General features: G+C 46.7%; 1 protein-coding gene across 1 annotated transcript; it reads right to left on the reverse strand.

Annotated features, from left to right (window-relative positions):
• Positions 1-288: 288 nt before the first annotated feature.
• On the reverse strand, positions 289-10460 carry nsfl1c (NSFL1 (p97) cofactor (p47)). Its single transcript, XM_083920136.1, has 9 exons — positions 10329-10460; positions 7224-7324; positions 6922-6999; positions 4488-4653; positions 4269-4364; positions 3721-3830; positions 3494-3631; positions 1726-1896; positions 289-462 (listed from the first exon to the last, which is right to left on the reverse strand). Exons 1-9 carry the CDS (start codon positions 10428-10430, stop codon positions 300-302), a joined length of 1125 nt encoding a protein of 374 aa, XP_083776262.1. The 5' UTR covers positions 10431-10460; the 3' UTR covers positions 289-299.
• Between the last annotated feature and the right edge of the window lie 864 nt (positions 10461-11324).

Raw genomic sequence — 11324 nt, forward strand, 5'->3', positions numbered from 1 at the left:
GCATCAGAACCACAACTCAACAGCATCTGTAAGCTTTCCTTCGTAAATTATCTGTCTGGAAGATTTTTAGTGCCCGCGTCTCTGACCGTGGGGGTGGGAGGGTGGGGTGTGGGGGGGGTGGGGGGGTCTGGAAAGCAGAATGTTATGTTTCACCTTAGAAAAACAAAAATCAGAAATTAGAAGTCCATACATAAGTCTGTGTATTCTCCTCCCTCAGAAGGGGCAGCAGGTTTTCACAGGGCTGCAGTTACTCAGCCACACCGCCAGGAGGGGCGGGCGGGGGTGGGGTGCCCTTCCTTTCATTGTAGCCGCTGGACGATGACGGCGTTGAGGAGGTTGGCCTGCTGCAGCGTCTGGCTCTCGTCTGACAGCTCTTTGTTGGGGAAGGTGGTCATGAGAACGAACTCTCTGGCGGCCATGGCGGGCCGGGCCCCCACCACAAATTGGCGCAGGTCGGACACCCTGAGGAGAACGACAAAACATTATGGCAGGAAATATCGGCGTCACTCGTGTTTGTGTGACAGGAGGAAATACGGTCAACATTAGCCCATTAGCCTGGGGATTGGGTTTTCCCACAATTGATGTCAGCTGGGATCGGCTCCAGCCCCCTGCGACCCCAACAGGGACAAGTGGTTGTAGATGAATGAATGAATTTTAAAGTGATGTATGGACAATCAACGTCACACTGAATCAATTTGATTTTCCCAAACAAATTACACGTCACTTCCTGTCTGAGACGGCTAACTTCTGGTTTAGCTCTATGCTAACTCGAATGGTGATAAAACAGTTCAGCTGTGCGGCTCTTCTGCACTTTCCAACCGCATCGAAGCACGGTAATGGACTTATTTAGCGCCTTTCTAGTCTTCTGACTACTTAAGGCGTTTCCACAGTGTTTGTCACATTCACCCGTTCACACAGACATTCACACTGATGGCAGTGGACATCTACAGACCATCTAATCTGACCACTCACACCACATTTACACACCCATGCGCAGCACGCGGAGCAAATTCAGGGTTCGGAGTCTCGCCCAAGGACACTTTGACACGTGGACCAGGGGAGCTGGGGATCAAACTGCCAATCTCTCGAATGGAGGACGACCCACCCACTGAGCCAGAGTCGCCCACAATGACATCATAGTCACAGTAAATCAATTTGATTTTCCTAAAACCAATTACATGTCACTTCCTGTCTGAGAGGGCTATCTTCTGGTTTAGCTCTATGCTAACTCGAATGGTGATAAAACGGTTCAACTGTGCGGCTCTTCTAGACTTTCCAACCGCATCGAAGCATGCAGAGCTCAAAACCACTTATCCACCGCTTAACAGCCTGGACCTACGGGCAAACTCTGAGAAGGAGTTTGACTTTTGATGTGAAAAAACACGGTGCTATGGTTTTAAAAAGTACTTTCATTGCCTGCATGAGTTGTGTGTCACCGCCTCTGCCTCCACTGCTTTCGGTGTTGGTGAGCAGGTCCAACTACAATAGCTGATAGAGTGTTTTATCATTCTGTTAAGTTGTACTTGATCTTCTTTAAATATAGAAAATGTCAACTCTGGGCTCAGTAACTGGGAAACGTTTAGTTTCCAGTTGTTAAACACATGTAAAAAAGCTGCTGCTAAAGCTGCTGCCCCCGCGACCCGACCCCGGATAAGCGGTTGAAAATGAGATGAGATGTACTGTGCATATGTTAAATTGTCAACCTAATCACAGCTAATCAGTTACCTGTGGGTATAGTTGAACCGTTGGACCAGCCTGCCGCCATCTGCCAGTCGGATCTGAATGTTAGTGACCGGCTGGGAGGAGTCGAGGTTCACGGAGGCGCTGGCCTGGGCCTCGTTGGCGGCCTGGTCCTGCTGGGAGGAGGTCGGAGCTGAAACCAACTCTGGGGTGGCACTGGGGGAGGAGGAGGATGGAAGAAGATGAGAATTTATTCTGACTTGATGAATTAGGGAAACTGTGGTCATGCTATACTGGGGCAATCTGTGAAAGTGAGGAAAGAGTAGTTAAGGGCGCACTCACACTGTCCATCCGTACCGTGCCCAAACAGGTTTTACGGGTAAAGTCTAGTTTGTTTGACCAGTGTGAGTGCAACTGTACCGCGCCTAGCTGCAGTATGTTTGCCGGCCACAGACCGTTTGGGAGAGGTGGGCTTTTGTAAAGCACTTTTGCACATGTACGAGCACGAGCACAAGGCCTACGGCGGTTCTGACATCATTTCCTGTGCGCCTGTTGGCACATTGAAAAAAGGAGGGACCATGCGCGGACATTTAAAACAATGGCGGTGAAAGGTTCACGTTGGTGTGATGCGGAGGTGGAGTGTTTACTGCAGATTTGGTCGATGAAAAGATTCAAAAACAGTCGACAAGACGCACAAAAACTCTGAGGTCTACGGAAAGATTTGGAAACAAAGCGACGCATCGTGAAGACGTCATCAATGCGTGTGACGTGTTACGGCGTGATGACGTATAGGCAGCAAGAAGCATTCGCCGAGGCCCAGGTAGTGTGAGTACAAACGGGCCTGGAGGGGGGGACAAGGACCCTAAAGCACGGGACGGACGGACAGTGTGAGTGCGCCCTTAGTTTTAACCCTATTTGCGTCCAAACATTAAACAGGATGTTACACCACTTTGTTGCATCAAGTCTCCAAACAAGAGGGTCTCATTCTCAAAAACCTCTAACTTTCTTTTTATGTTAATAGTTATTATTTGACTTTGTTATTTTTACCTTGTTTTAAAAGCACTTGGTAACCTTTTTGTAAGAGAAGTGCTACATAAGTGTTTTATCAGTAAGTCTACCATCATTATTAAGTGCCACATTACCCGTTATAGACCCGGAGAAGCAGAAGAAAATGGATGAATTAATCATTTGAAATGATTCATAAAATGAGGTTATTTTCATTTCATGCCACACTTGGCCGTTATGAGACGGTGAGCTGCCTAGTTACTGTAGCTTGCAGTAGTGACAGTCAGCTACACGTATTACACCGCCTCCTGCGGCGCACTCTTCCGTTGAAAAACAATCTGACTTTCACTTTAATGGGTGTAAAACCATGGCAGCTGACGACCACTACGGCAGGCAAAAGAACACATTCAAGAGTGTAAATGATGTGCAAGACGTCAGATTTGTGTTATTCCATCCATTATATATCGTATTTTTACACATTTGATAAGTGAATGGTGAGAAAATGTCCTTCTAAATGTGTTGATTTATTTGTTTTTTAGATGCTATCCCTGATTTTTCTCTAAAGAGTAGAAACAACTCTATCCTTGAGATGTAAATGTGCTCCAACAGTGCGATGTGAGTCATTTATGTGGAATGAGCCGAGTCAATAGCCAGACTGAAGATGATTCAGTCCTGTGGAGCACAAGTAAAACTGGTTTACCAACCTTCATTCAGACCTTGCATTGAATTCAGCTGCTGCCTTTTGATTGGCAATAAATCGCTGCCGGAGAAACAATTCAGAACGGACGAGACTGCTCATCGATCTCACCTCCCCAGCTTCTGTCCTTCACCTCCAAAAGCCCTGAAGGCCATCTTGGGTTTGGAGAAGTCCTCGTCCCTGTGGTCCTCCATGTCTAGGTTGACCTGGCCCCCTCGAGACCGCTGCCTCAGCTCGAGGGGAATCTCTCTGCAGGGTGACAATGGACAGGTGAACAGGGGCTCGACGCCGGTACGCGTGTTTACATAGATGTGAACTAGTGAACAGGATATTCTCACCCCCTTCTGATTGCCTCAAGGAAGTTGGCATTTCCAGGATCGCTGTAGTTTCTGAGCTCACCGTTGTCCAGACTGAAACCTGTCTTCCACAGCTTCAGCACCACGTGTACCTAACACACACACACACACACACACACAAAAGACTGTTTTGTTTGGTATGTACCATCACTGCACTGATACTTAGTGCTTCCAGGAAACAGCCACAGCTCTGCACTTGCTCACTGCCCTCAACATGATATGATAACGTATCATCTTTCATTGGAAACTGTAATGGAGAGACATCACATTGAGATTTCATGATACGCAATTACGTTTTCTAAATTGGAAATAACAAAAACATTCACTCAAACGTCTCCGACAATGGTATCTGGTAACTTTACATTTCCACACAGTCCAATGGGATCAACAGCCACTGGATTACATAACCCAGGATTTCAGCAGACAGGTCACTTGCTCTCTTGGCTGAGGAGACACCCAGAGTGCTATAGTGATGCTAGAAACAAAGCAAGAAGTGCAAACTCGAAGGAGCCATCAGGATCTGTACTCACATCCTGCCCGCTTTTGGAGCCGTGCCTCTCTCCAGACACGTAGGCTGACTCCTCCTCGGGAGCGGCGCCTAGCCTGTAGCCTCCACCAATAAAGGCCTGAGTGGTGAGAGGAGACATTAAAAACAAGCGACAACAGACTCACCGAGAGGACAGAGAATTACAAACACACAGAAGAAGCTGCCCCACCTGTTTGAGTAATTACAGACATAATGTTGTTACCTTGGCTTTGCTGGGCTCTCCAGGCCCTCTCCCGGGCCGGTCCAGAGGCACGGCCCCGTGTTCCCGCGCCCCCTTGAACAAATCCTCCACCACTTCATTGGAGCTCTTCTTCTTGGGGGGCCCGACAATCTGCTGCCCACTGCGCTCTGATCCCCCCGCAAAAAACCTGGCAGGGTGTGAATAAAGAAGGTGACCCATTAAGGTGCGACAGCCTAAACTAGGGTCGTACGGTGTGGTTGAAAATTTATATCAGGGTATAATTTGAAGCAATTGAGTGGAGATTTTCTACCTTTTACTCCACTACATGTATATGATAACTTCAGTTACTAGTTACTTTACCAATCAAGACTTTTGTTTCCCACTGATACACACTTGTAAACGTAAACACACAGGTTTCACAGTGACGGTTATAAAACAAATACTTCTCTGTTCATTCACTGTTGAACTGGTGGTTTTCTGTGTCAACCTTTCTTTTTTCTCAAAGTAGAACGAGACGTTGCGGCGGCTATTTAATCCTTTAACCGCTCTGAAGCGATCGCAAGAAAAACAACAGGCTGAGACGTGCGATGCAGAGGCACGCGAAAAAGAGCTTGGCGGAGCGTTGTGGCCACGCGCCTCCTGTAAGGGCAAGTCTCCAGAAACACAGACACACTCAGATGCAAGAGAGGACAGCAGCCACTACGGCCACTACTGAATTTCTTTTTCACATAGGCTTCTTCTAAGACTTTAAAGATAATTAACGACATTTACGTGTACATGTGGGGGGGACTGTGGATGGGCTCCATAGCCATGCTGGAGGTGACGCCTGCCTCCGCAAAAATGTAACTATACACTGGGGTCATGGCAGCTATGGAGATACTGTAAACCCTCTGCTCACTGCGACCAGCACTCTCCATCATATGAATGAACGGAAACACAGCGACTGCACAGACTGATCTCACATATTCAGGGTTTCTACACCTTTCCAAAGACAAATTTAAGCACTTTTCAAGCATTTCAAGGTGCATTTTCTGGCACTTTACAGCTTTGGTATACGACATATTTATATTCAGTATCATCTCATCTTCAGCCTCTTATCCGGGGTCGGGTCGCGGGGGCAGCAGCTTTAGCAGGGGACCCCAAACTTCCCTTTCCCGGGCCACATTAACCAGCTCTAACTGGGGGATCCCGAGGCGTTCCCAGGCCAGTGTGGAGATATAATCTCTCCACCTAGTCCTGGGTCTTCTCTGAGGCCTCCTCCCAGCTGGACGTGCCTGGAACACCTCCCTAGTATAAAACAAACTGATCATTGCCCTTCTTCATCACATTAAATTAGATATGCCTGTGCTATAAACGACTGGACATTCAACAGAAGGGTGATAAAAAGGCAAACAACATAGTTTCACATTTCAAAAGGTGTCATCTGTTTGTACGTAAATATATCAAAATAAACCGGTTTCAGACCTAAGTGGTTACTGCTCTTCAAAGGAATAACACAGGGCGTTGCACTTGTGCCAGGTGTGAAGGTCAGCCGCCTCGTGTAGTGTTGGTTTAAACTAGTATCGGCACGGCACAGCTACACATTCCACCTTAATAAACATGAACCCTACATTTGCTTGTGTCAAGTACGTCCACATCAGTTCTGCATTAAGCTACTCTGCCTACTGTTAGTTACCTGGCTGAAGGAGTGCCAAAAACAATAATAATAATAATGCATTAATTCCTCACGCCTGTCAGGTGAAAATAATATTATAACAACACATTAAAGCCACCATGCAGTGCAAAACAGAACTGGGGGGAAATGTAATTGAATCAAACCAAATATGGCATTATAATTGACTCTAGGCTACATAGTAAATGTGCTGTTCTGTAGCTCAGCTTAGTGACTGTAATACATTAAAAAAAACAATTAAAAAAGGTTATTGGCAACCCGACAAAGTCCCTCTAACAACCAGTCCACTGCACTGCCTCGGCAGCAGAATCTGTCGATGCAGCACAAAAGCAGGAACAACCGGCTCACAGTGAATGAGGTGAGACCAAAAATAGTTTGGTGCATTCTGGAAACATCCCGCTAGGTGTGACCTTCTGCCTTCCAAACCCTGTGAGGATGTACAGCTCACACAGACAGACGCACAGTCAGACATGCCTACAGCCAACAACTGTCACACATTTAAGAGGATGACAAAGCCCTTCAACGAGAGAACCGCATTTCTTGTCGACATTGTTTGACGTCACACCGTGCGACGGTAAACAGTCAGTTGTATCCATGGAGACTTGTGGAGCACTTAAGACGTGACCTGCTGACGGAGGCGGATTTTGCGGTTTCATGTGGACGCAGATATTTTTTATCCAACAGGTGGTGTGGACGGGGAAAAGAAATGTTTAAACCGGGGTTTGGTTTGGTAAAAATACCCATGTTTGTGTGGACTAGGCCTAAACTGGGAGTTAAACGTACCTTTGTCCTTCCTCTTCATCACTCTCCTCCTCTGCCTCATGCATCAGATCTCTGAAGGAGGTCACTCTGGGCTGAGAGCTGAGGATAAAAGAAAAATACAGGATTGTCGTATTGAACTGCATGTGATCAAATAAAAACGACGAACAATGAGTCTTGAAAGTTCACTGATGTGAATACAGCTGCGTAGAGTTATGGTCGATATAATGGATATTGCGTGTAGGCTAATAGGCGTGTGAGCTGATACACTTTCATCTGGGTGGAGTGTGGTATTAATAAAAGCCGTGGCAGGAGGTAGACGTTACCTTGGCCCAGCAGACCGAGACACCGAGGAGCCTCCCTCAGGTTGAGGAAGCGTCACTATGTCGTCATCAGCTCCATCCTCGAAGAAACTGGCGAGTGCGAGCTGGGAGGAAATGAAGGTCACAAAGAAATCCTGTCAGCTTACCGGCCGTAGGTAATTACCAGTTGTCAGGGGTTACAGGTGACCTTTGCGACAAAGTCTCAGTCAAGAGCTGAATAACCCCAGCTGCGTCTTCTCATGTGAAATACCCATGATCCTGACATTTGCTTTGACCTGCTGGTTTGAGTCAATTAACCTGAAAAACTGCCGAAATAGTTAGAGCGTGCGGTAAAATTGTTGGCGCTTCACTGACGGACATTTCTCTCCTGTACAAAACTAGGGCCCTGAATGAAGCACGACCTGTTCTGTCTGACCCTCGCCACCTGGTTTTAAACTGCATCCATCGAGACCAGGGGTGTCAACCTCCAGCTCACAGTGGACCAAATTTAAAAACTGGGGCAGGTCCTTGTTCTTTGTTCTTTGTTCTTGTTCTTCCTCTGTTTGTTTCTTTGGTTACAGCCACGGTGACAAACAGCTCTTCACCTTCAAACACAGATCATCTGCTGAAAGATCCTGTCCTCCATCTTTCTTTTGGTTGTTTTTGGGGAGGGGTGGATTTGTCTGCAGAGACTGGTAGCATGGATGCTCATGTTTGTTAACAGAAAAGTGGACGTGTGTGTGCTTTATACTCGCGGGCCAGCTCTCATAGATCCCTGATATGTTCTTGCGGGCCAAATATAATAACACCGCGGGACAGATTTGGCCCACGGGCCTGAGTTTGAAACCCCTGATCTCGACGCAGGTTTCATGTGCAGAGATGCAGGACTGACAGGCAAATCCTGGGTTATAGCGGCTATTAGTCTTCTGAACAATTGATAGCACTGTGGTCACTTTAGCTCTTTGTTTTTATCCAGTGGTGCAGTGCTGCACTGCTTGTTTGTTGGATAGTTGATTGTTTATTGTTGTCACCCATGTTGTTGTGTATTGCATCTCTTTTAATTAGCTCCATGACTCTGCATCGAGAGAATTCTGCGTGGTGTTAGGCGTAGCAGGTTCAACAGATCTCAGAATCGTTAGCGATGAAGAAATGTAGCTTTACTCTACGCAGACTGAAATTTGTTTTATAAGAGTAATTTGATCTAGATCATCGAGCGTTAGGCCACGTCTCCACGATAGCTTCAATATTAAGATACAGTTGAGCATTCTAGTGTCTTTCTGAATAGGCCGTTATTGTCGTCGAGCTTTCTGTTTTTTCATACGTTTCAGCGTGTTTACATAATAGCTGTTGAGCTAACGACAGGTTAAACAAGCCAGATATGGGCTCATGTCCAACGTTATGTCCTGAGATAACTTTCCTGGTTCGAATCCCGGCTGGGGCCCTTCTTTGTGGAGTTTGCATGTTGTCCCCGTGTCTGCGTGGGTTTTCTCCGGGTTCTCCGGTTTCCTCCCACAGTCCAAAGACGTGCAGGTGTTCGGTTCATTGATGACTCTGTTTCTCTGTTCGTCTCTATGTGCCCTGTGATAGACTGGCGTCCTGTCCAGGGTGGACCCCGCCTCACGTCCGATGTCAGCTGGGAACGGCTCCAGCCCCCCGCGACCCCCACAGGTACAAGAGGTTGAAGATGAATGAATGAATGAATGGTGTGTGTCATTATTGTGCATTTTACTGTTGTTTTTTGCCCCTGGCTTTGCTGCAAACTGCCCCTCTGGAACAATAATGATCTCTTGACTTGCTCTAAACCAGCTGATAGATGCATTGTCTTTCTCTATTGTAGCAGTGAGGCGCTCATAACAGTCATTCAGCTTCATTTGTTTTACGTATTTGACTCTCGCCCATCTTTGTTCGTCTTTGTTTTCACAAGCACAACCGGCCGATCACTCCTATGAACAAAATAGACCTGTATATTTTTCTCTATACCGTCAATAATATTAGCAATGTTGTCTTTCTCTATTGTAGCAGTGCAGGCGCTCACAACAGTCATACAGCTCCATTTGTTTTATGCATTTCATTCATTCATCTTCAGCCTCTTGTCCCTGTCGGGGTCGCGGGGGGGGGGGGCTGGAGCCGATCCCAGCTGACATAGGGCGTGAGGCGGGGTCCGCCCTGGACAGGACGCCAGTCTATCACAGGACACATAGAGACAAACAGAGACAGACAACCATTCACACCTACGGGTGATTTAGAGTCATCAATGAACCGAACACCTGCACGTCTTTGGACTGTGGGAGGAAACCGGAGAACCCGGAGAAAACCCACGCAGACACGGGGACAACATGCAAACTCCACACAGAAGGGCCCCAGCCGGGATTCAAACCAGGAACCCTCTCGTTGTGAGGCGACAGTGCTAACCACTGTATTTCATTTTCCAATCTGAATTATAATTATGTATCTTTAATCCTTACTCTCTTTTTATTGTGTTTTTAAGTGGGTCTTATTCATGTAAAGGTGTAGTTTATTGTTAGCTTGCTTTACTTCCTTTAATATATGTGAGTTTTATCTTTTATCTGCAGAATTTACAAATATATATATATATATATATATATATATATATGTTTCATGTTCAGTCTTATTAAAGGGAAGCACTTTAGGCTGAATTTCCTTTTATGAAAGGTGCTTTACATGAAGTTAATTATCATTCTCACATTCATAAACAAATGCTTCAGCTGGAGAAGTGATGCTGCGGCTCCAGGAGCTCACCAACGGTCCTCACCGTCCACTAACATGAAGGTCCAGGCTAACGCTAGCTAGCATGGCTCCATGGACCCCCGCAGGACTAGCGTTAGCCTCAACTTAAGGGCAGTTTTCTTTATAATGAAACATAAAGAATGGTTATTTTGGTAATGGTGACCCAGCCCGATGACTAACCGTACAACAGCCTCTTTGTGTGGTGACAGAAAGCGGCGGAGCCATTGTCAAAGGGTGACTTGCACAAATTACCGGCAACACAGGCTAACGTTAGCCGGCGAGCTATCCGTCTGACACCCGCCTTGTCCCCGCTGTTTCCCCTCGGTGTCCCTCCCTTCAGTCCGCTACAAGTCACCGGGGGAGGACACGGTAAAGACCCACCTGTAAGTTCCAGCCGGCGGACTCCAGGAAAAACCGGGCCCTCTCTTCATCCACATCAGTAACAGCGACGAACTCCCTCACTGACTCCTCTTGGCTCGCCATTTTAATTTGCTCCTTCAGCGACGCGTCCGCTTCCGCTTCCCCCCGGCGGAAACAAGCGGCAGATGATGGTTCCTACCCGGGTGCGGAGACCCGAGGACCGCCAGACAAAGACAAACCCGCTGGGAATAAAATGCATAATAAAAGCATAATAACATAGCATCATTTTAGTTTCAAATGTGTGTGTTTTTAAATGTTATGTGGGGTTTTATTAAACAGTTTCTTTTTGATAATGTGACTTTCTACTATGCTGTGATGACATGATTTGGACCACTAGGTGGAAATCTATCCAAAGGAAAACTACAGTAGCTCATGTAGACTGGTTTGGAACAAAGGTATCCAGTGTTTATTACACTGTTTATGGCAGGGGGGTCAAACTCTGGGACAAAAAGTTGTGGGCCAAACTCAATATTTCTCTCCAGATGTGTCACGTTGAACCTTTCCAGTGCAGTTCCTTGTTCTTGTCGTGGTGTTTCTCATGTTTGACTCTTTGGTTACAGCCACGGTGACAATTCATTCAATTCAATTCAATTCAAAAAACTTTATTTGTCCCCGGGGGGCAATTCAGGGCACACAGAGCAGCAAATAACGACAGTGTAATGCTGAACCTTTCCAGTGCAGGTCCTTATTTTTGTCGTGGTGTTTCTCATGTTTGATTCTTTGGTTACAGCCACGGTGACAAACAGCTCTTTACCTTCAGACACAGATCATCTGCCTCCCACCGCTGCTGAAAGCTCCTGTCCTCCATCTTTCTTTGGGTCGTTTTTGGGGAGGGGTGGATTAAGTGTGTCTGCAGAGACTGGTAGCATGGATGCTCATGTTTGCTAACAGAAAAGTAGACGTGGATGTGCTTTATACTCGCGGGCCAGCTCTCAGAGAACCTCAATATGATCTTGC

Source organism: Echiichthys vipera, assembly GCF_963691815.1.
Source record: "Echiichthys vipera genome assembly, chromosome: 9".
NCBI classification, from domain to species: Eukaryota; Metazoa; Chordata; class Actinopteri; order Perciformes; family Trachinidae; genus Echiichthys; species Echiichthys vipera.

Coding starts and splice junctions, on each gene's coding strand:
- nsfl1c (XM_083920136.1), bottom strand. CDS start 10,430: ATGGCGAGCCAAGAGGAGTCAGTGAGGGAGTTCGTCGCTGTTACTGAT. Junction 7,325..10,328: donor CCGCCGGCTGGAACTTACAG/GTGGGTCTTTAC, acceptor ATTTCCTCCCAG/CTCGCACTCGCCAGTTTCTT. Junction 4,654..6,921: donor GATGAAGAGGAAGGACAAAG/GTACGTTTAACT, acceptor ACACCCTGCCAG/GTTTTTTGCGGGGGGATCAG.